Genomic DNA, 25,903 nt, shown 5'->3' with positions numbered 1-25,903 from the left:
GAGAATCATAGGATTGGGATAGTACACATAATAATATGCTGTTCTAAATAGGCAATTGACGTCATTTCAATTTCGCTTGATCCGCTATTTTGAGACTGAAGTTGTCGTCGAGTAATACGTAAAAGGTGCAATAAATCCCTTCGCTGGTGGTGTCAGCGAATTTTCACAAGCTGAACCGAACAGGTCGCCAGTAGAGGACGCTATAGCAAATTCACTTCATCGACAAAGAGCTTGTGTCATTGCCACTGAATTTTACCCAGAGGTTTTCGAAGTGTTACCATGTATCGTTTTTGTCTGGTATCCTTTAGGCTTTCGACGTGGTTATCATCACGTCATATCATTTGCAAATAAATCATTAAGTCATAGTGATATAATTTCGTGCATTTCATAAAAGATACAATTTGCAGAGTTGTGATCCTCATCACTGTTTTCTGATTTTAATAAAGTTTGTACCGTTCTGTTTGTATGACTTTTACTTTTGCTTCTTCTCTTTGAGTTAAGTTTTCCATCCAATAATAAAGAGACTCTCTCTTTCTTTTCTTTTTTTGGTTAAGTTCTGTTCTATCAAATGGTGAGAAGAAAGAGTAAGCATTTGATATCAAACCGTATTCTCTAATGTCATAAATAATACTTATGTATAAGATTGGTCACAAAAACCAATGTTTCAAAAGGTAAACTTTAATACGACACTGGAATTTTCTAGATTAAATCTGCTTTCCTAGAGTCAGACAAGAGAGAGAGGGAAAAATTGTGTGACTGACAACAACAAGTTTTTTTTTATTTAAACGAATCGATCATTTCCATTTGTGCTCATTTGGATTGCCATCAGAGAGAAATACAAGATGATGGCTAAACGAACCGCAAATTGACCACTTTGGATTAAGAACATGCTAAGATAATAATCCACTTTCGTTCTGTCCTCATAGTCTTGTATACCGTTTTCCCCTAATACACCCCTGTCGGGTACTCAGTTCTTCATAAGTTCTCAATCATGTCTCACACAAGCTAGTACAAACGACAAGTGATGCAGAGAGTATAGTTGGTTAGTTAGTTAGTCAGTCAGTTAGTTAGTTAGTTAGTTATTCAGTTAGTTAGTCAGTCAGTTAGTTAGTTAGTTTGTTAGTTAGTTAGTTTGTTTGTTTGATGTTTTGGGTCAGTTAGTTGGTTTGTTTGCTTGTTTGATGTTTCGACATTAAATGTATGTGCCTAAATTGATAGAATATCACTTTCCAGTCCGGAAGGTGCGGACGCTTAAAAATGTATAATAGATTGTTGTTTTCATTGGTGTTTAACACAGATCTTCAGTAAATGTATGGAGGTACGCACACAAAGACCCCACACGCACACACAAAATTCAATGATTACATCCATGGAAATGCATCCAGCAGTTGAGCAGCAAAGATGTAGACAACAGAAAAGCATTCATTAACAACGCCATCTTTTGTCTGACTACAGACATTCTGTTAGCAGCCTTCGCCTGTGATGATCAATGGACAAGGGAAGTGATGAGGCTGTTACAGTTTATTTACACGTCGCCACGATCCTGTCTCATGATCATTGACTATGATATCCCGTGTATAGGTCCACACGTGAAACGCCGACAATGGTCGAATTCATTTATAAAATCGACTCACATCAAACAAATTACAAAAAAAAAACTAAAATGTTCATTCAAATTGGACAAAAATGGCCATTTAAAAAAAAAATTATAGTCTGCATTCATATTTGCATTTATGAGTGATATCGTTCACAGTACGTTTGAAAACTTGATCATCGCATAATTTTTCTCATTACCTTGCACATAAATCCTTAGCTCAGATTTCTCTGTTGAAAACAAACTAAAAATAAGGATACATTTTTCGCAATATACCCTGTTAAAATTGAGATAGTGACTTTTTACAGCATGATGGGTGTTCTTATAATCATTTCCAACTTTTGACAACAAATGATTATAGTATACACTATATAAGACACTTATGTTAACGTAAATTAGAGGGACAGTTTGTGAGGCTATCTGGAGCCCTAAGTTTATGAAGTTCATCTGTCTTGTAGACGATGAGTTGGTCCTATGCCCGCTATCATTGTTACGAGAAAATATTAGAATCTCAGAAATTCCATAACTTTTTATGAATACTTGATTATAGTATATTTTCTCCGTTCTGTTTGTTTGACGTTACTGTTTTTGTATTCTCATCAAACTTGAATATGACGTGGAACTATCCCATGCACATGGCACATTTTCCTTGCTTTGTAGGAGAATAGATTGTATCACCGGACTCTTTTTTTTTCGTGGCTTCGATTTCCGTACTCAGAGGATGAAATTTCGGCTAAAAATAATACCACTTATTCACAGACTCCTGGAAATTACGAATTCAGCCAACTTATGTCAATTGTTCGCTCCAATTTTTAGGAAATATACTTCAAACGTACCCCTCTAAAAAAGAGTTGTCTTTTTGCGCGGTGAATCGCATTGTATTACCGGACACGATTTTCGCAATGAAATAATCGACGTCTTTCGCACCTAGTCCTCGCATCAGAATCACAATTCATCCCACAAATCACCGTACACATTCTTACTGAGTGGATGACAAAGAAACAAATCGGCAAATGAGGTTCAAATTTCGTATTTTACGGTAAAATGTCTGTCTTGAACATTTCGAACAGTTCACGCAATAAAACCTTGTGAGAAATCGACAACTTCTATTTTACGTGCTTTGTCTATGGGAGCTGCATGCGCGGGTGACGAGTGGCGGGCCCCTTCCTTATAGCGCACAACTATTCCGTATCGTTCGCGTTTGAGGACGATAGCTACAAATTTCTGATATCGATCAGTGAACTTTTGGTTCTATTGGAATCTTCAGCATATTTCCTGTATGTGAGTGGGATTTCATAGAATTTCAGTCACGAAATATGATTCAAACATGCATAAATATTAATTATGACGAGGTGCGGGTCACTCAACTACAAATTTGAGATAAAATGTGAATTTCTTCGTGTTTTTACATCTTTATGTCACGTTTTTTTGCGATTTCGTTCCACACAAAGTTCTGTGAGGCTAATCTACAAAGTCTCGCGAGTACGGAATGTCAGTACGCAAAAATGTGCGTGTCCGGTAATACCATGGTGTCCGGTAATACCATACCTGTACGTACCAAGATCATTTTGTGCTTTTTTGAATTCTGTCATCTTGAATTTACTTGATGAAAAAAAAATGATATTACATGCCCAAGCAATGATATACAGTAGGACATGAATACAGTGTATAATCATGTAGAGCTTACATGCAAAAACAGATAAATCATTTTTTTTTATCAAGTTGCAATATTTGAGATTGAGGCTGATGAAAAGCAAAGAAAATGATTGAAATACATGTTATATTCTTATGATATTTTCAAAAACGAATTTACCTGTCATGTAGAATATGCGTGTAGTATTCATGTTCTCTATCTGATGATAACCTTACTTTAAATAAAATCAAACTGGTTTGTACCTGTTTTGCAATCACTCTTCATGTATACACAGTGTAAAACTCATCTACTTGTAGACGTAAAAAGCGAACGTTTATGCTGGGAGTGCTTTGTAAACCTGTCAACGTTCTATCAAATATATTTAGATATAATATCATATTTCGATGGCATTCGTTAACAACTTAAGGGCAGAATTAGATTTCCGGATTGCAAATGCGACTGAAAACGTTTTTATGATCACCTATATAATCTCTTTTTCTGCTAAATCCGATAAAGATCCGATATTGATCGAGGTGATCGGATGAAAGACTGATATAGCCACCCGATATCTGCCAGTTGTTTTCACTGCGGCGTCCGATCCATCTGATTGTGATTACTATGGAGAGTAATTCGAGGTTGACCTGATGAGGCTAAGTCCAGACTTCCAACAGTCGCCCGACACCAATCTGACCGATAGGTTAGAAATCGGATGGTAATCCATTATAGTAGGCGTCCCCCCCCCCCCCCCCGTCAAAATCGGAAATCGTATATAAAAGCGGGTCATATTGACACCAATTCAAATGCTGCGGCCCTGACTGTGTTACAGTTCGTTATTCCGAAGCCAGGTCCTTTAATCCGAAAATGTGCACTAATAAACTACGTTATTCTACAGGTTCGTTAATCCGGAAATGAAAAAAAAAGGAAAGAAAGAAAGAAAACCATCCTAAAACGAAATGGGTCCTTCAGTACGCGTCTTCTACTCGTTTTTGGCTTAACCAATCTTATTATTTTCGGACTAACGAACCTTTGGAATAGTTACGACCGTTCGGAATATGCCACAAATGTTCTCATTAACGAACTCTGTTTCATTTTCGGATAAACGAACATCAGCTAATAGGAAAGGGATTTTGTGTGTTTCGGAATAACGAATCTTTCGATTTAATAACCTTCGGAATATTCCCTACGAACATCACCCGTGTTTTCATGCTACAGCAACATTATGCGCAACAAAAGCTAAGGCCCTTGAGGTTGATGGGGTGATTGGGTAATTAGTGGGAGCCAGAGCATCTTTCGTCTCTGAATCCTCAGGAGCAGTACGACTGTAGAAGTACATGTACGATATGTAGGCAGCTGGCATTTGTGGTGGAGGCGCAGAATAGTCTCCAGGCACTTGATTTGATCTATCAATAAGTTTTTGATTCATCCAGGTAACATTCAATAATATCAAGACACAAAATGAAATCACTGCATCTGGACTTACAGTTTACGAATTCCGAAAACGGTTACACGTCCGATCCGCGATGTTTCGCGAACTCGTCTCTGCTACACAGTTGTACTATCATTGCTATTGTCTTCATTATTCACTATTTTATATAGGCTACGTCACAGCCACAGTGTATATGGCAGCTAGAAAACATATATGGGAGCTGAGAGAGTAACAGAAAGTGTGACGCGTGACAGCTGTTGACATGCAATCCGAGAAAAATCCTCGGATGTTCACTATTTTAAGCTCAGCTGGACTGAGTGCTCATAGAAAATTCGTTGATTTTTTTTTCCAGCAACGTTGATAGCAAAGAATACGATAACTGCAACAAACGGTGGTGACATCACACACAAAGGAAAATGCACTCCGAACTCATCCATGCAATCCTTTTATGGCGGCTATATCTCTGCGGTTGGGTCTAGGGCAATTACCCCCAGGAAAATTTCCTTAGACCCTTCCCCTGGCCCTAACCTTAATCCTAATCAAAACCCTAACCCAAATTCTAACCTTAAACCTAACCCTGCATGCACGTTACTCCAATCTTATCACTAACCAAGTAACCAGTATTTAGCCGGAGGTAATTGTCCGGGGGGGGGGGGGGGGATAATTGCCCTGATATGCTGCAGTTATATAGCAGAAATACATTTGATCTAATGAGAGACTGTCACAGGAAAAAAAAGCTATCAATGTTAGCTTGTGGCAGAAATCATTTTTTTTTTCTGAGAGTGTGTGAAGAGTGGTGGTAAACGTTGCCACCCTGTGAATCACACGCGAAAAGATGCGCACTTGTACTTGGTAATACACTGATACACCCTGCGTTCAGACGATCCCCCGCTGCGAGGGGAATGTCCCGTTTGCCAGGACATCCCCCGGCAATCCCATCGTGTGGACGCTCGGTGGGACATTCCCCTGTCCCCCGGCAAGCTTGTCGAGCCCGGCAACAAATTCTGGTGGGGGACAGTGCGCGCAGCACATGCAGCTGTTTTTCTCCTAAGTGCGCATGCTCAAAATGCCATTTTGTACGCGCATACGGTGCCTAGCAGTGATTTGTCCCCCGTTCACCGGGGGATATCAAGACACGTGTGGACGGTCGATCGTAAAAAAGATACAATCTCTCTACGCGCTCCCCGCGAAGAGGGGGATCGTCTGAACGCCGGGATAGTCGCTTCTGTTTACATTGCTTTTCCAAGAAACCGGAACTAAACTTGGTGAGTACGCGCTGCCAGGGCGCAGCTACGCGCTGCCAACAATGTATCATTTTACTTTTAAAAACAAAAAAGTATCGTGTGTGTGCATGTATGTGTGTATGTGTGTATGTGTGTATGTGTATGTGTGTATGTATCGTGTGTGTGTATGCATGTGTGATGCGTATGTACGGTGTGTATATATGGCTGGCCTCAACTCCAACAGTGTACGGAAGACGCTCCCATTGCCCATCGCAGTACGTTGTACCTTGCTTGCACCCTCACCTCCCTGCTTGCACTGTGTACAATCGCTTTGCAGCACAACACTGATTGCTGTGTATTATCGTTCTCGATCTGCGGCCAGTCGCACGCTGCATTTATGTACAAAGGCATAACACTTCAATTGGTATGGACGAAATTTGTGTACGTCGTCGTCGGGCGAGGTAAGATAAATCTTGAAATATTGTGAATCCGTAGGGTGAAATTATTAAGTTGATACTTAAACTATGAAATTATGGTCATGATAGTATCCACTGGCCAGTTGTGGTTGTCATCACGCCATCTCTTTTCCCAGCACGACGTTGACTTCGCGGCATGTTTTCACGGGTACCCAGCCGCACAGCCGGGTCGCGGGTACGCGGGTCAGCAGTCGCCACCCACGTCCCGATCCTCCGAGAGTGATCCTCAACCAACTCCTGCACACACACGATGTACCAAAATAATTGAATTCATGCATATCAAGATGAATTTTTACTCTCGTTCGTCATAATGTCAGATTGAAATTTTATTGACGCTAAAGCAGTTATAAAGCATGTGGTAACAAAGTGTAATTGTAGGTAAATTTATATATGATATGATTTAAATGAACATATTACACCATGCCAGTGCCCAGGGCAGTGCAGTATAAAGTGCAGTGTAAAGTTAAATATAAAAATTTGTACTTGTAGAACCTGTGCAATCGATTCCATCTGACCTGTGGTCGTGCTGAGTAAAAGTGTGTTGTAATGTGTATGGTTTAGTAAGTAATGGTGTCTATAATTTTAGGAATATGTGATTGCCAATGCCATGCCTCATTACATTTACAATTTGTTATGGCACCTTTTAGCCTCCTTGCAAGACTACGTGTATATACTAAGTTGATAGTTTCACTTGAGCTATTTCCAACGCAACGGGCCCAATGGCAGTAGAACCGTCTCGGTCTATACATTTCGATGAAACATTTTCTACCTCATACAATTTATTGAAATAACCATAAACAGCAGTGGAAATTGTACAAAATAGTTTGTACCTCTAATGATCTTGAAAAACGTGTAGGCCTACCATATCTAGTCAGTGTACATGATGTATACTAAAGATACGGGTACTATATTCAGAGACTCCAACCCTAAGCCCCTTTTGATGATCTGGAGATTCTCCCGCCTGAAACCCCTAGCGAACGGGGGACTCTAACTTGATGTGTGCGAAGCACAAAGTTCTAGGGTTCTAGATTCTCTCTCCGTGCTATCTAAGGCTTATTTTTCAACATACATTGTACGTTGACAATAAGTAAGAAATCATTTCAAGTGGGAGACACAGAGCCAGGGCGGGAGAAATTAAATCTGAAGCGGGAGAACGGGGGATTTTGCAAAAATGGGCTTTCGGCCGGAGATCTCCCGTCGAAAACGGGAGAGTTGGAGTCTCTGTATATTTCATTACCTGCTTCATACTCATTTTCATTTCATATGCCGTGTCTTTCTCCAATGAAACTACTCTGACCTGTACATGTACAAATACATGGAATGAGTATGTGTCATACTGCCCTGCCAATTACATGTTTTCAGAATTATTGTTTTGTGATCATCCATTAAATACTGTTCCTTTTGTCTTTGTTTTGATTTTTACAGCTGATCAATGACTGGCAAGTACAGTGTATTTGTGGGGGAAATTAAAGCCCACATAAACATATGCAGAAGCAGAAAGGCAGTGAGTGAAGTGAGATCCTTCCAGTATGTAGCAGTGTACATCTGAATGGCATTTTACCCTGACATTCAGGGTTACCACGGTATCAGAGAAGAGCAGCTTGTCCAGAATTTCTTGCCAGGGGCTGGATATCCATGCTTGTAAAGCAAGGAACACAATCTAAGGAAAGTATGCCAGCCAGTTTGCTTTGCTTTTTCTGTGTCCTTTGCAATCGTTCAGGTTAGCAATGCTGATGAACTTAGTTGCTGGGCTTTTGCTACAGTCAGGACAGCCGTGATGTTTAGCAGCATCAAGTTGGCCGTGCGCCGCTGCCTCTTGCCGGGCAGAGCAAGGCGCTGCTTCTTGGTCATCTCTGTGGTCAGCCTGACTTCGCTATGGATGCTCGTGATGCAGGTGTCGCAGCCGAAGGCCTCATCGGATCTCGACAAGTTCAACAGGCAGGCAGCGATGATGAAAGATGCTCCTTTAGTACGAACAGCAATGCCATTAAAGGTTACTGCGAAAGAAACAGGACCTATAGGGGTGATACCAGCAAAAGAAATAGCCAGGCAGCTACAAAATCACCACATAGATGATCAGCCTGTTTACAAGACAGTTGGCAAAGTCATAAAAGAAACAGAAGATTGGATACTTGTATTTGTGGAGAGTCCACAGTCAGGACGCTCTATTCTAAATGTGCTATGGTCGCACCGCTTCAAAGTCAAAGTCGTGTCAGTCCACGGGAACATGTGGCCATCATTGGTCCGTGGTGAGAAGGGCATATTCAGTGTATTTATCTTCGAGAGTCTAAAATCGTACTCCCACCTTAGCAGTTTAAAAGCCAAAGTACTTGAGGAGTACTGCTGGACATATGGAGTGGGCATGGTCATTTTCTCCCAGCCAGATGTCGTCAACGATTTCAAGCAAATTAGGCAGTATCCCCTTTTTGTCGACAAACACGTGAGATTAAAAGATCCCATTTTCAACCAGAGCAGCGGAATCCCTCGCATCACGAGAGCAAACCAGAGGTTTGTTGGGAACCTCCCTGGAAACTCATGGACCACCTTTAGGACTAACCATTCCACTTTTGTTCCCGTCATGGAAGCTAGAGTAGCAGTACCACAACAGAATCTACCTTTGTTCAATGCCAGTGGAGCGTCAGAGAGTCGGACCTGTGTGTTATACGATCGGGGCTGGCTGGATGGGATCAAGCGGATATACTTTGGCTACTCTGCAGACCAGTTTATGCTCTCCATGCTTCTCCTGGATAGTGTTGCTCACCTCACACAGGGGAGATTGCAGACTGCCCTCAACAGGTACGTCCTCATCGACATCGATGACATCTTTGTCGGCAGGACGGGGATACGTCTGAAGGAATCTGATGTTGAGGTGAGAGAAAATTTATCCGCACAAGATGCTGTTGATGAATGTACTTTTCTCTATTTCTTTTACTACACTGTTCTTTTTGTCTAGTGGAGATTAGGGGTGAATGTCCCTGTATTGTTATGCAAGAATGATTGATTTGAAAAAAAATAAATCTAATCCTATCATTGCTCAGTGACTGCTGGGTTTGTAATTCCAGCTACTGCACATAGCAGTTGGATGTAGCCAAGCATTATAAGTACACGGGATAATGCTGTTCATCATTGAAGCCCATGTGGGTTTTATAATACACATGTACCTAATTGGTAGAGTTAACATAATGTGATTTTCTTGCAGTGACTTTAACTTACATTCAGTGTAGCTCTGAATAATTTATGACCCACTTATTAATGCTGTGGTTATGATAATACGTGTATATGGCATTACAAAAGTTTTAATTAAGTACAGTGCAGTCCCGTTATAACGAACACGGTTATAACAAAATTCCGGTTACAACGAAGTAAAAATTCAGGCTGCAGCATTATTGGCTCTATTTTTTTGTGTTATTGTTTATTTGTTTGGTTATAACGAAATTTTGATATAACAAAAGAAAACTGCCGGTCCCGAGGACTTCGTTAAAACGGGAGTCCACTGTAGTTCATTACATATGTGACCTCTCAGATGTCAAAACTGATGAGAAATACAGAATAAGGTGACTAGCGTAAGAAAAAGGAAAGTTTTGTCGGAAGAAAAAGGAAAGTTTTGTCGGTGAAAAAAATCAAAAGTTTGATTAAGTTAACCATCTCCTGTGTAAATTATGAAACATAAGATTTTTTGTTTAAATGTTAATTCAGAACTCTTTTCTCTTCGTAAAACATAAAACTCTGGTGTTGATAATTGATCTATAATTTTCAAATGCCCAATCTCTTGGATATTGTGTAATTACGTAGGTCTAAACTTTACCTGCATTATGAATACACATAAGGTTACTTGGGATTGTACATGCAATGTTACAGTGTACCTCTATAATCTGTGTATTGTGGTTAGGTGGCTTTATGTATAGTAGGCAGAGGTGTGCTGTGGAAAATGTCATTTAGCTGTTTGATTAGTGGCTGTCACTAGTAATCAGGAACCTACTGAATGCAAACTGAGTGCCTATTGCTGTGAATATGGCCTTGTCACACTAGAGCAAATGCCCAATGCTGGCCCAATGAATGCCCAATGGATGCCCAACGAATTCAACAATTTGAAGATAAGTTTGCATCCATTGCTAATACTAGAATAGTTTGTAACATGTTTGATGTGCTTTGTATTCATGAGCTATTTTTAGGGATTCACAGAGATACGCTGGAGATTTTGGACATGTTCAAAATAAAAATGGCTCCAGCTTACGTATATCTCTGCGACTCCCTACGAATAGCTGCATGTAATGTATGCAAAGAACTTCAAAGATATTACAAACTATTCTAGTGTTAGCAATGGATGCGAATGTATAGATCTTCAAATTTTTAAATTCACTGGGCATTTGCTCTAGTGTGACGGGCCCTACACAATTGTGCATAGCATCAATGTGGTAAATGTACGTAACTGTATAGGTACTGTACCTACATGATTCCTCCATTTGTAAAGCATTCTCTTCCTATTATTGACATGCATGTACCATTATTTAGAGCATTATGTACCCAGTACATGTACAAAACGTGTACACATGTACAAAGTAGAAGTGCTTGAGTGGGTTTTTGACAAAGTTAGTGTGTTATAGGGGAGGGGCACGTGTACATGTAAGAGTAAAAGAGGACATATACAATTTTGTAGGCCAGAATGAGTACACAGGTAGAGAGGCCTGCTGTGCAGGATGTGTCTGGGGAAATGAGAATTCACATCATACATCCTGTAAGTGTGGCAGTCCACAGCGACTGCTTTTTTTTTCTCTCCCCCCCCCCCCCCTCCCTTCCTACTCCATGTCTTTTCTGTTTTTAAATTTGACTGTATGTATGCTATATGGCTGGTGAGTGATTTACTAGGTTGTACACAAGTGTATTTTTTAACATGAACAAATTATCTGCAAACTATGAATTACAATGTATCAAGCACTTGCCATTATGCATTGTCTTTCAGATTTGTACAGTGATATTCTTATCTTAACTTTTTGAGCAATTGTGCATTCTTAATTCATTTCATTGTCAAGTGTAATAGTCCCACTTAAGAAGTTTCGCAAGTGTTATGGGAAGTGAGGATGCTGTCGCATCGGGGCCCCTGATTGGGCCTTTTCATCAACAAATGAAACGGCCCCTGCCGCAAACAGGTAATGCTCTACTATGTTGGAAAGTCCCCACCGCCACAAAGTTTTATATCACGAGATTGTGGACATTGCTGATATCCACATGCGTGATAGAAAAAAAATTACCTTGTACAGTACTGTACTTGTGTTTCATGCATTATGCCAGCAGGGGTATGACAAATGCAGTTAAAACCTGCAATATCATTTCTCTCTGCCTGTAGACAAAACTAGACAAGTTCCAGGTTGACTTCAAGGACTTGACACTGACTGCTGAAGTGTTTGATGCAGTAGCTGATATGACTCAGTACAGGAGATTGCTACTACCTAGGGAATTGTTTTTTGAAGTTTGGAAATGGCGGTTGGGGATGGATTTGGGGGGAGGGGGAAGGTAGGGGGTGTAGGTGTGGGAGGGGGGTTAGTGACGGGAGATGTGTTTGTATTGATTTGAGTTCGCTATTAGAGATGTAGGTCTCGGGGTATGTCAGTGGGACCGACGCTTCCTCCCTCACATTTGTGTAGGACTACAGTGACTGCATGACTAATGTTTTCCAAGTCGAGGTACCATGGCGCTCTGGGAATTTTGCAACCCATTTGTGTACTGTTATGTGGTATTGGTAGCGACACAGGCTGCAAAGAAAACTGCTGCAAAAAGGGTTAGATAGTCAGGGGTTTATAGTTGTTGTTCTGGAGTCTTACTGTAAGAGATTTTCCTGGCATGAAATTTTCGCAAATTGCCAGTGGCATCCAATGAATAGAGTGAAGACAAGAACTTTTGCATGCATTTTAATTTCGCGAATCTTGGCTGTCACAAAATTTGAGAAATTAAAACACACACAAAGATTTCTGGTTTCTGGTCCCAATGCAGTCCTCTATCTTTGTGCCATCATTATAACTTTTTAAAATTTTGAATCCTTCATGATAAGAGCTGCCTGGCAGCATTTTTTTTTCATCCTGTTTGTCAAGTATTAGGCACCTATCTTTTCTTAAAAGCTTATTTGTGTGTGTGTGTTTTTTGTGTGTTTGCTCAAAAACAACTCAGCAGGCCTCATCGTATGCTAGACTGGTAGGTGACAGCTGGCAAACATTTTCAAGGTGTTCATTGATCGCATGAGTAAAGCTTAGCTTCACCTCAACCTTGTTGATGGTAATAACGGTTTACACGGGCCCATGAAATATGATATTGGGGGCAGAAGGCTTGCTCATAATGTCAAGCTATCCATGATATAACCATAGGAAAACTTACAGTTAGGATCCTTGACTAAAACTGGCAAGTTACCAGGTACGTACCAAGTATACAAATAGATAATTTCCATAGTGGTCTGTTTGCATAATCCCTACCTTAAGCTTTAAAACTCATTTAGAGCTTCGCTATCATTGAATTTAGCTTATTTTAAGTTAATACATGTATGAAGTCAAATCAGCTTAGTGTGAACATACATGTGTAACTATTGGTATAGTTATTGGGAAATTGGGCATGATTAATGACATCACAGGTTATTATACATGAAATGCATGAACAGAATAAGATAGGTGAAGCTCATGGAAAAAAACAAACAAACAAAAAATAGCACACTCTAGTAACCTACAATATATGTTGCAGTAGGCCAGGATTTCTTCCAGGGTAAACTCCATTCAATGTTCAGGTTGAATTTGATTGGAAAAGTGAGTAAAGGCAAATTTAGTAAGGAAGGAATACTCATTGTACAAACACTTGACAAAGCAAAGACAAAGAATTCAATTGTTTTTCATGCTTGATTAAGCAATGGTATCACTTATTGTTCATGGTCTTCCATGTGATAATAACAAGATGAGATAAAAATGGCACTTCCTCACGATTTTCCCATAATTTGTTTGTGTGTATATAAGTTATACAAAAGAATGATTTATTTGTCAGTACCGGTACTTTATTTTCAAGTTGCCATTTATTATTGCATAACATTTCTGGAATTATTGTAGATGCTGAAGGATTGGATTTCTTCTTGGCCTGATTCATACAAGTAAAGGGAAATTTAGCAAGGATAAATGAACACAGCTGTATTAATGTACATTTGTACACTGTACATTGTAGGTTGTCCTACAAAATGTGGAAGCTTGAATTTGGTATCTAAATCTTGGGGCCTTTTGGATCTCTGTTATCCCCCTTCTAAAAAAAAGAAAGAAAGAAATTGAAGTGAATAAAACTCATGTACAACTGTACATATATGTAATGATTGCAGGACCCTACTCATGTTTGGTGAAGAGCGAGTACAGCCGAAATATGTATGTGCAAGATCATTAACTTTTTCTCCCCTCATTCATGAGACTTTATTATTTCATGTCTTAGGTGTAATGTACACTTTGTAGTTCATGGACACATACAATGTACATGTACGTACACATTTGTACATATGTACAAAATACATGCATACCCGTGCATGTACAAAGGTTCTGCATTGCAATGTGTAGCCCCTTACTGCCTGTATGCCAATCCTATGAAGGTGCGAGTTAAAGGGATGTGTGCTGGACTCTGATTGTACACGTAAGCTGAGGTTAGCCATCTCATCACCTGCCAAGCAGGAGGGCCCTAGCGTGAAATTTCACCTCCACATCAGATTGTTGTTTTTTTTTCATGACAATTTTACAGAGTTTTGAAAGCTCTGACATATGATGTGATCATCGTTTTTTTTTTTTTTTTTTGGGGGGGGGGGACGGGTGTGGGGTGTGATTTTTTCGAGCCTGCAAGCTGTAGGGCCCTTCTGTCAGGCAGGCGATGTTCTGTCAATAGCATCCTGTCTGAAGCTTGATTTTGCTTCAAGGAGAAGTGGCTAAGGACCTAATCATCAAGGACTTTTTAAATGTGTCATACAAGTATTAATTCATTAATATCAAGCTTCTGTTATTGAAGTGCATGTAGTTTTCTAATTGGTTTCTCATCATTTTTCCTTTCCATCTTTTCCTGCTGTCAAACACCCTCAGAGCCTAGTCTCAATCCAGGCTGAGTTGCAAGAGCTGATGCCGGGCTTCCACTTCAACCTGGGGTTCTCTGGCAAGTACTTCCAGCGGGGGACGGAGGAGGAAAACCGCGGTGACCAGCGCATCGTAGACCAGGCCCACCACTTCTGGTGGTTCCCCCACATGTGGGATCACATGCAGCCCCATTTCACTGGGAGCACGGCCAAGCTGATGGAAGGGATGTATAAGAACAAGCTCTTTGCCGAGGTGAGTCGTGAAAGACAGTGTACTCCCGTTATAATGAACAGCGACATACTGTAACAAAAATCTTGTTACAAAGAAGTAAAAATTCAGGTCCCAAAATTATCATTTGTATATCTTTACAATGTATGTACTTAATCGTTCCGCTATAACAAAATTTTGATGTAACGAAAAAAAAACCCTCAAAAAAACTGCCAGTCTTGATGACTACAGTAAACCTCGGATAAGTCGACGTCGAGTGAGTCGAAAATCGCTTAACTCGAAGCAAAATAAAAAGTCCCGATTTTCCCCTGTGTATTTTCCCTAAGAAATATTTGGATAAGCCGAAATACGAGAGTCGAATTTCGGCTGTGTCGAAGTAAAACATTCAGTCCCTTTTGTACAAAATACACGTAGTATACATCACTTGAGCCGAAGAAGATTTGTCTGGCATTCTCATGACATTTAGAGGAGAACAAAAAAATCGGCATGTCGCAGAACCCCGTCCCTGACCTGCTGCAGGTAAGCATGCACACTCAACGTACCGCTCCGCCGCACGCATGTCGAATACATACACATGTATAGTATACACACAGCACATCGATCCATTTATCCATACACACAGCACATCCATACTTTATCCATGTCAAGCCAGAACTCCTTGGTCAACCAATCGCTGCTTTGATATTTTAGTGACAGGCCAAGTGGGCGGAGCTTGTTTGTGCGTGCCCGGCTGGCTGTATAGTTTTGTTCAATGGAGGTGGGATGGGCCTGGGAGAGTGTTTGTCTCAAGGGTAGGTTGACAGAGATGGCTACCTATATTGCACCATAGGCATAACACATGCACATTGCCACATTAGCGCAGACATTCTCAAAACTACGTTTAACTACTAGTATTGATACAAATTCCATGTTCAATTAAGAACAAAATAAGAACATTATCTTCAAGAACAGACAAATTTGAATGCAAAAACACACACGCACGCACACACACACACATGCATGCAAATGTACTATAATACATGTACATAACTGTGAGTCGAAAAAAAATCGACTCTCGCGAGAGTCGAAGTTCACTTAAGTCGACGCATTTTTGTCAGTCCCGAGAGCTTCGACTCAAGCGAGGTTTACTGTATATTATAATGGGAGTCTGTATACATGTGTAAGAGACTGTCATATACAATGTGTATATGTATTACCGACTAGATCTGCATGTATCACATGTGAATATTCCATTTAACCTGATGACAGTTGGCAGTGCCATGTCCATTGAGCCACAATGGCCCCCTATGAGCTAGGAATACACGTTGTGGTTTGAATACAACCGATGAAACCAGGGCAGCAGCTTTATTAAAAGCCTGAACAATAGTGTCAGTGAGGGGTTACACACAATGAGAGAAAATTTGTCATTTGAATGGTGATTCTAGTGGAAAATCACTCAAATTTTGATTTTTTAGGATGCGTGTATTAAAGGGACTGTACAGTACTGGTTGAGGTGAGGATTCAGGTTTGTAACATTTTCTTTTGTGAGATAATGAGAAACGTCTAATGAAATATGAAAGAGCATGTAATTTCAAGAAGGATTCAACATTTATTTGATGAAAGTTGGCCTTGAAATGGCTGAGATATCCAAAAAAGCGATCCTAATAAAATTGACAGGCCACGACTTTTATTAGGATATCTTTGTTTTACCTTGTTTTTAGATATCTCAGTCATTTCATAACTGATTTTCATCAAATAAACTTTTGATTTCCCTAGAATTGTATGCTCTTTAACATTTCATAGAGTGGTTTCTAAACATCTTGCAAAATGTTACAAGCTGAATCCTCACCTCTACCAGTACTGTACATTATACAGTCCCTTTAAACTAAACTAGAATCACCAAATCTAATTATAATCATGAATTCAAATTCTAATGTGGAGTTTAACACTAGTAAAAAAGAACAAAAAACTCAAATCACAGTACAGAATATTTTATGTACAACTTGACCTAGTAAAATTTGATTCTGGAGGAGGAGCTTTGATGTGACCTTCCAAGCACTTCTGTCAGTAAACTTTGTGCCACACATACATGTACTAACTGCTGGTTGATGTGTAGCTTCCACCACCCTCACTCATCGTCGATATCGGTGCAGTGAAGGTAGAAACATTTCAAAGTGCACACTGAACATGCAAGTTTGATTGACATGGCACAAAGGATTAGGCTGCCTCTCCTTTTGTGAATTCACATTCCAGTTATAAAATTGTCGTTTCCAAGGTACCATGCGTATGGTCCAATCAATTTAGCAACGAATTGCAATCACCATTCAAAGCTTAATTTCAACAACAATTTCTCTCTCGCGTGTAACTACTCTTAGGCTGCGTCTATCTAAAAGATTTCTGAGGCAGAATCATGATCCTAAACGCGTTTGAGGCATTTTCAGGGGTTAGATAAACGCAATCGTGTTTTCAAACGCGTTTAGAAACTTCGTTTTGAAACGCCTTTCGAAGGGCTTTTTGAAACACGTTTGAGACCACGATTGCCGTTCTGTGAATAGATAAACGCAATGCTGTTTTGAAACACGTTTATATCTCAAGGTCAAATCCCAGCTGTTTCCGGTTGTGCTCTCTACCCATTATTTGTGTGTGACTGATGAGGCATGTTTGGTGGTATGCAGTTGACCTATACTTCACGGGTCAAACGGCGCAAAGCAGCTGCGCAGTGACACCACTCGAATCGCGATTGTATGATGGTTAGATAAATGCAGCACCCCAAGAATCACGTTTCAAACCACGTTTGCAAACACCGTTCCAAACGCGTTTGGAAACGTGATTCTCTCTCTCAAGTCAGACAAACGCAGCCCGAGTCAACAATGTCAGCATATCGAAGATGGCCAGTTTGAAGATGTGATGTGAAACTGTGTGAGCAGAAATATTTCATTACTTTAGGCATCAAACTATGAAAACCTATCAATAATTTTATGGTTGGGTTGTGATGATGACTATGATAGTGAATCAGTATATTTCTGCAGCATACAGCTGTAGGTACAATATAAGTACTTAGTTGATTCATTCGCATTGAAGTACAAAACATTAAACTGGAAAGTTTACTGGAGTTGGGAAGTGTGAAGATTCTTTTGTGTTTGGTTGGAAGAGAATAATTCAAATTTTACATGTGTCTGTGGATAAGCAACACAATAAAGCTGATATATAAAGTGCTGAAATATGAAATGGTTGTTATCGTAGATGGTGTAGCATTTTCAGTGAATGAGTTACACCTTTTTTGTTTTCCCTGGTAATATTTTGTAGGCTCTCAGAGCTAAATATTCTTGTCATATTGCCTCTGCCACAAGCCAGAAGTACAGTGTACATGTAGTGTACAGTTAGTGTAAAGCAAGATATTTTCATGGCATGAAATTTTTTGTGAATTGGAGCTGACGGCCTTTTTGTGGCATGTAATTTTCGCAAATTATCCCTGGCATTCATATGCGTATATAGTGTAGACAAGGACTTTTGAGTGCATTTTAATTTTGTGAAACTTGGCTATCACGAAATTTGCGAAATTAAAATACACGCGAACATTCGTTGTAGTGCTGTTGCGTGTTGTGACATCATAGCTTCTTCTGTGTATTAAATACAGCTGTAGACTCCCTGAACCATCCCATACATACATACAGTACATTGTTTTTGTAAATAATCTCCCCTCATACATGTGCTTTACACACATACATGTGTACATTGTGGAGTCACTTTTCATTGTTGTGTATGATTTCAAAGGAATTCACTGCCGAATTCTGGGCTAAACTGTGAATTCTGTGGTCTGCCCTCTGATTAAGCTCATGGCAGGCAGTGAGAGTATTTCATTTCCTATCATAACCGATATGAGATACTAATCCATGACTCATTTCTCCTGCCTAGCGTCTGCATCCATGTCATCTGGCTTACTCTGACCGGGTCGCTCTCCTAGTCTTGCAGGCAGACCTTTCATTTGATGGAGATTTTTCACGCAGATTTTGAATTTGCTCATATCATGTGTCTCCAGTCAGTGTGTGGAATTTTGGTGTTAAATAAGCAAAACATAGTTCTCAGTAAGGCTCAGAGTTTCATCTGCCACCATTTGGAAGTTGCTTGCAATATTTTGAAAGGCTCTACAGTACCAAGAACTTGTGTGGCTGATGCAGTTTGCCAGGATAATGAGTTGTTGTAGAGTATTGTGAGATCAAAAAGTGTGAAATGATTTAGGTTGGAGTACCCAGCTTTTATTCCTCAAAAGCCCTCCCTGCTCAGAAGTGTGTAGGTAGAATGTGATGATAAATCGTGCATTAGCAATCGCATTTCCCAACAAGCTACATGTACAAGCGATTCACTCTTGCATGGAAGATTGATGGATACTGCAATGGCCCGATTTGTCAATAATCGATAATAAACATTATATGTATGTAACAACCATGAGGGGATGTGTTCTCAAATTGCAGTACTGTTGGCAAACCTTTTTGGCTGATATTTTACGTTTTAGTTGTTAGCCAACTGAACTTGTGTTATCACATTGTTATTTCACACATTTCTTATAATGCATAGAGCACAGATAAACAACTTCTGTAGGCATACATTGTATGAGAACTACGTTTAGCTTTAACATTCTCCTTGAAATAGACGGTGCAGAACATGTTGCCAAGTTTAGTTTGAAATGCGACTTCTTCCTTTTATAACTCAGCAGCACAGATGAATAACACAACAAACCCCTTCCCGGTTTCTCTTTAAATACCACATGCTTGTATTTTTTTTTTAGTAAAGAGTATTTACCAGTAAAAAGTATTTTAATAAGAAAGTTGTAGATTTGTTTTTTCTGTACCATGGCAGCTAATGAAGTAGGTATGAATCCTCGGGATTTGGGAGAACAGTCATACAGGTGAAGTTACTGAAGACTATAAAATCTCAAAGGTAATATGGTAGAAGTGCTACTCATGCCATTTTTTTTTTTTTTTTAAAGTGAAGGTCACCTGTGATGTTAGAGAAGGATATCCGAATATCAGTAATATTGGTCTGCAAGCAGTTTTGATCGACAGCTTCACATACTGATTTCTTTATGCAGTGTCAAACTTTTCCTAATGATTTTCTGTCAAAATGACATTTAGGATACTGTATCTCAGAAAAACCTTCTCAATGACATACATAACATGTAGATGTCATTTTACGTCTGCAGTTTAGATATGATAATTTGAGTCCCGTTTTGCATATACTCATACATTTTAATGTACAAATTGTACACTGCAAGTCATTTTTGATGTACACAATAATCTAACAAAATATGAATTATCCATAAGACTACGTTCACTTTTTTCCTCCTTTAAAAGACCATCAGTATTCTGTGTTTTCATATCTAACAATGTACAGTATCTAGTTGTTTTTTTTTTCTCCCTGACTTGACATTTTCATTACAGAAGTCTAGGCAATTTCAGACTACATAAAACTTGCGATAGCAATTTCCCAGCAAAATTAACTTTAAATGGATAGCCATGAAGCTTCCTTCATGATAAAATGACATTGAATCTGAGGGTAGGACCAAACATGGGCTGCGAATATGATGATGGTAAATTGGCCTGATGGACTACGTTGATATTCCACGCATGCTGCATCTTAAGGATACATTTTTACTGTACGCGTATATGCAGAGTCGTTAAAGTGGCGGCCTGGCCAACCTATAATATGGATGACACCATATTGTTGACGTGGTTACCCTGCACCATCCCATTACAGTAAATTGGCATTCCATGTGTATGGGGGACATACTGTCAAGTATGTGAAAATCATTACTAGCTAGTTCCATCCCAGATGTTAGAGGATGGAAAGGAGAATTTGAATACAAACTACCAAAACTGCATGTTTAAAAATTCAATGTGGCATCTCTCTTTAATAGGGCTAGGCAACGTTAACAAATAACCATCAATTTTACCTCTTTGCTATTTTAGTTTCATAGGAATTGTGATATTAATCAAAATGTGTCTGCTCAAGATACAACTGTAGTTATGTCTGTTTTTGTGATACATAGGGCCCTTATATTGTGATCACTAATGTCTACTAGCATTTGACACCCTCCTTTTTTGTGTGTCTACTAAATTGAAAGGTCATGTGGTCATTGCTATAGCCTCCTAACCCAGGGACTACAATGCAATATGGTCAAGTCGTGCTAGTGTGCAGATTCTGGATTCACAGTAAAAGTTATGCTTGTGTGACTGGGCAGCAAGACTATGTGTCAGATACTTCCAGGGACTGCGTTGTGATTTCAGCGGGATTTGACATCATAATCTGTGATACTCAGCACAGAATAATTCCCCAGCGTGTTGATGAGTAGAATTAGATCTTTACAGGGAGCAATACCAGAAGATCTTTTATCTCATCTGCATTCAGAAGGAGCTTGTTATCCTCCTCCCCCGTAATCTCATTACGTCTTATTTTTCTCAAGACAAGGTACAGATCCTGGCACTGAAGGTGGTGGCTCTACATTAAATGCAATTGATGTGCATGTACTGTATGTAGGCCCATCCTCAGTGTTTCTTATCTACCACCGTACTGTGAGGACTTTTCACAACTGTACGAGCTGAAATTTTCGCGTACAGATATTTTCGCGAATTGCTACATGGAGGACATTTTCGCGTGTTGTTTATTTCGCGGTTGCGAGGGTCTAACTGAACTGAACTTAGCTATTCGCGCGCTGTCATTTGCGCGTGTTGTTATTTTCGTGGTTCAAAGGCAACTCGTGAAATTCGCGAAAATAAAACCACCGCGAAATTTCAGCTCGTACAGTATCAGTGTGACTGGTTCTCCAACCACCCAATAACAAAATATTAATCTGTGATATTGTTTTTGACGCTTTCTCTCATAACACTCGTAGCACATTCACAAGATCTGTATGAATGCATTTACCAGATCTTGCCTTTGCAAAATGATTTTGCTGAAGCATGCTAGGTGAAATTATATCCCACTTTAGGAAGATATGGAGGGATTTCCTAGCCACTGTGCAGTATAGCTCATGGAGAGCATCTGAATTTTTTTCCATTTGAAGTTAATTGATTGTAGTGACTTATTCATACTTGTACAAGTGTACCTCTAGGATCTCTTTCATCCCTCAATGCACTGCATTTCCTGGCCTGGTAGCATTAAAGGATAAATGAGTAAAATCTCTTCTTCAATACTCTGAGTTATTCTGTTATACAGATCTGTAATGTTGTAGTAACAGGAAGCACGTACTTTCAGTCAGACGATCTTTTGTGTCCTTTTGTCCCATCCCTCTCTTTCTCTCTCTTTTTAGCAGGCTTACATGTATGCTTTTGTCTCACTCACTAGACCGCCAGTACTAAGTATGGCTACAATTTGATGTGTGCTCATCATTCTGCACAGCAAAAAAAAAAAAAAAAAAAAAATTGGTGGTCCTAGTAGAATATACATGGCAGAGCAGATACAGAAAGCAAATTTGATTACTTGTATGGGTGGTGTTATATTGTAGGTAATTGGAAAGCTTTCCCTCTCAAAGTATCAGACAATCAGCTTTTAGCAGTGTAGAGAATTCAACATTTATGCTATTCATTTAAAAAAGTGTAAAAAAAATGTCATTGTATCTTTTTGTGTATTTTTGCTATTTGTTTCTACTACAGAAATGTTCTCCCATGGGCTACATTCTCATAATATTCTACTCATGGGAGAGCATGGCCGCCAATCATTACTTTTCTTTTGCAGCAAAAATATGGCAGGTTTCATGGAAAAATACTGCTTTTCATATATTATATTATCATACACTGTACACGTCTCTTGCAGGAAAGGTAAAAATTTGTTTTTTCTACTGGTATTTGATGACCCATATGAATACTATACAGACACAGACAGACAGACAGACAGACAGACACACAGACAGACAGAAACACACACGCACAAAGAAAGTCATAGAAAGAGACGAGTGGTGAGAGAATAGCTGATGTGCACTCAGTTTGTGTCCAGAAGATTTTGTGACTAAATTTACCAACTGCTGTAGCAGCTTTTGATCAAGACAAAGACTACATCCAGCATTCAATCAGCGAATGCCAGCCATGATTTTTCATGACCTGGTCATAGTAGTGTAATTATTTGTACCTGAAGTTTTTGTTAATTATGCTATGAAAAGTTAGGAGCGAACTTACTCTTGTAAAGCATGTGTATCATCTGTTAAAAAAACAAAGAGTGTGACATGAAGTTCTGTTAATTCATGTTTTTGCAGGAGAGAGAGAGCAATTAAAACTGAATTTGTTAAGTTAATGAGTGTTTACTTAGTGTAACTTTTTTTTCTCCTTAGGTATTTGTCTTTCACATGTCAAACATTTTAGTGATCATGCAAAGTACATTCTGAGTTTTTACACTGTATACCAATATCTTGAGGCATTATCCATCATGTCAGTCAAGATTTGTCATTTTAGCAGAGATGAAGAAATTGTTTGTGTGACAGGAGGGTTGGAGAGTAGTCTGTTCTGAGTGGGCGTGTTTTTGTAACATCTTTAACATGTTATTTCAGCAGATTTTCTCAGCTGATTTGGTGTGGACTTAACCCGAGTGTTGCAAAGGACTTCCGTCAATTGGGAACTCTGACGTCTTTTTAACATAGACTTTCTTTTTTGTGGAAAACACACACAGGGGAGTTCATGGCACTTCAGAGACGACCGAGCATCAGCGCCAGGTACACGTTGAGTAGCTTGCAGACAGTCTTGGGTGTGACTCATAAGACTGACTTATACACATGTAAGAGTTCATTAAACTTTGAGTGGTCCAGGCAACTTCTGCAGTGCCTTTTTTTCTTCTTCTTTTCTTTTTTTGCCACAGAATTGTATCCAGGTTGTGGAAAGGCCACCAAAAATTTTGGAGGAAAGAAAATGTTGTGCACGACAGCACCATCGGCAATGGTCTCGCAACGGGACAGAATATTGTGTGGCGAATTGTTGAGATTTGCATAAATTAGTTTCTGATTGCTTTTGAGCAGGATGTCTTTTAATATTTCAAGTTAGGGTTTTATTGTAGGCCTACACTTTCACTTTTTTTTTTGGGGGGGGGGGGGGGTAGAGTCAAGTGGTGTGATAGGAACACTGTTTCTCAAGTAGAAGGATATGAAATATGTGCTGGATATATGATAAAGTGGATCACTTGCATCTAATCATTCTAAAATACAGTACAGTATGTGCAGTAGTTGCCAACATAACGAGTTTGAGATTGTTATCTTCTGCTGCAAGTTCCCTCAGACATAACTTTGCATAATTCAGTCATATCATATTGTCTGACATGCTTTCTAAAGGAGAAAAAGAAGTGGATATATCAAGAATCTACATCATTGTCTTTTTTTCTTAAAAAAAAAACGAGAAGAAAATTAAGTTTGAGCTTTGACAAATGTAATGCAGTCATCGCATTGATGAAATGGTTGATTTGTGCTTCCTTTTTTATATTATCACGTTAAATGATTTTACAACAGATCAAGAGGTTGCAACCTTTTCTATTTTTTGATGAATTTCACTTGGCTTGTCACCAGTCCATTTGATGGTATTTGCCTCCCCCCCCCCCCCCTGAAGTACGAAAACAGTTGTTCTGTCAAAACATCATACATGTCATTAGTGGTTCCAAACCTTAGGCAGATGTGCATATGATGACTGTTGTCTGTGACATGTGTCCTAAGAAATAAAAGAGTGTTGTTGTCCTTTGTTATTACCATGGTTTCAATTTCTAGACATGTATACCTGCAGGCTTATAGCACTGTACAGAAAAAAACAAACACAGCATGTAGTCAATAGAGTAATAAGTCTCATCAAAACAAATTTCACGAATTTACAACATGATGCAACAGCCAAGTGTTCTGTGTGAAAAATGTGAGACAGTTGCATTTGTGCTTCAGTCACAGTGTATGCTTCTAATCATATTTCTGGATTCATGGCCGAATACAGTTTGTTGTTAATTTCAGCGAATTGCTCCCGCGGTATTGCATTTAATATTTTCAGGGACTCCGTAATTAAATCTTTTAGACAGAGGAAGTCGTCTAGCTGTTTGCTGCAGACCACCCTGTTTTGTATGAATGAGATTCGAGTAATAAATCCTGGATGCCCTTCGCCATAAAGCCAAATTTGGGGTTGCACACGTTTATAGCCTGGGGTGTAATGCCCATGATTGGAATTGTATGCAAACTTTTGTAGAGAAATTATCATTTAGAGAAGTCATCGTTTCAGGAACTCATTGTATTCAGTACTGTAAAAATGAATAGCTTAAAGTGTGCTGTAACTAGTGGCAGAGATAGGGAGAGAAATATATAGAGAGAAGGGGAGGGGTGAAGGAGGGAGGGGCAGGAGAGAATGGGGGGGGGGTAGAGGGGGTTGGGGAAGGGGAGGGGAGAGGAGGGGTCCTGTTCACATCAGTTGCTACATTTTAATATTGGTGAAAAATGAATACAAATTTCTTATAACCTGCCATAACCCTAGCTAAACCTGTCCCTAATGTGTGGAGGAACTCTTGGCTGATTCAAAAGCTCTGTCGCTTTCGTTGTAGCTCCATGGTTGGGGTGTAAGTTTGTGCCTGTGTGTAGGTCTCGGGGCATGAGTCAAGGGCAATTGACACCATCTGACAAGAAATCAGAAACCGCCGTTCCGTTGAGAACGTGCTTCGGCAGAGTATGCCCTGCACCTACCCACCCAAGATTGGGTTACGGATCAGCACCGTATCAGTGTCACACTCCACAGAGTCACGGCGTTGATGAATTGCACGATGTTGTGCCTTGAGAGCCATAACTGCACTGCGTGCTATACATGTCTGTGACATTGTCAATGAAATCACAGTTTACAAAATTTCTCAAGTTTCTTCTTTACATAAATATAGGTATGTACGTATACACTCAAAAAAGAGAAAATGCATCCAAGTTTGCATGCTAATATTTACAGAAATGCAGTAAATGTGTACGTCCTTGAAAATAATGTCATTTAATATACGGTTCATTGGAACAGTTCTCATGATCGATCACATGAAAAATAAGTAATTAATCTCATTGACAGACAGCCAGCCAACTGTAGAAATGGTTATGGAAGTTCCTTCCGTAAGTGTTGATGAATCTAGATAAGCATTACAATACATTATCACACAGTTGGAAATGATTCCGTCTCGTTAATAGTGAGTTCTCCTTGAAATGGAATTCAATCTATTATATATCTTTCATTAGGGCAAAGAGATGTTATCCTTTGCTCAAATCACATCATATCAGTACACTTCTAATCTAAATTTTCTCCCT

General features: G+C 39.4%; 1 protein-coding gene across 1 annotated transcript in view; it reads left to right on the top strand.

Moving 5' to 3' along the window:
• Positions 1 to 8,129: 8,129 nt before the first annotated feature.
• LOC139744048 (bifunctional heparan sulfate N-deacetylase/N-sulfotransferase 1-like) overlaps positions 8,130 to 25,903 on the top strand; it is a 48,535-nt gene continuing 30,761 nt past the window's right edge. Inside the window, exons 1-2 of the mRNA XM_071654507.1 lie at positions 8,130 to 9,221; positions 14,431 to 14,673. Of these exons, the coding sequence (XP_071510608.1) occupies positions 8,130 to 9,221; positions 14,431 to 14,673 (1,335 nt within the window). The remainder of the gene's footprint in view (positions 9,222 to 14,430; positions 14,674 to 25,903) is intronic.

The sequence above is a fragment of the Diadema antillarum genome, unplaced genomic scaffold (assembly GCF_040938485.1).
Source record: "Diadema antillarum isolate AM-2024a unplaced genomic scaffold, OU_Dant_1.0 seq00001131_RagTag, whole genome shotgun sequence".
In the NCBI taxonomy this organism is placed as follows: Eukaryota; Metazoa; Echinodermata; class Echinoidea; order Diadematoida; family Diadematidae; genus Diadema; species Diadema antillarum.
The sequence above is the reverse complement of the archived record's forward strand: the minus strand, read 5'-3'. Positions and strand labels throughout refer to the sequence as shown.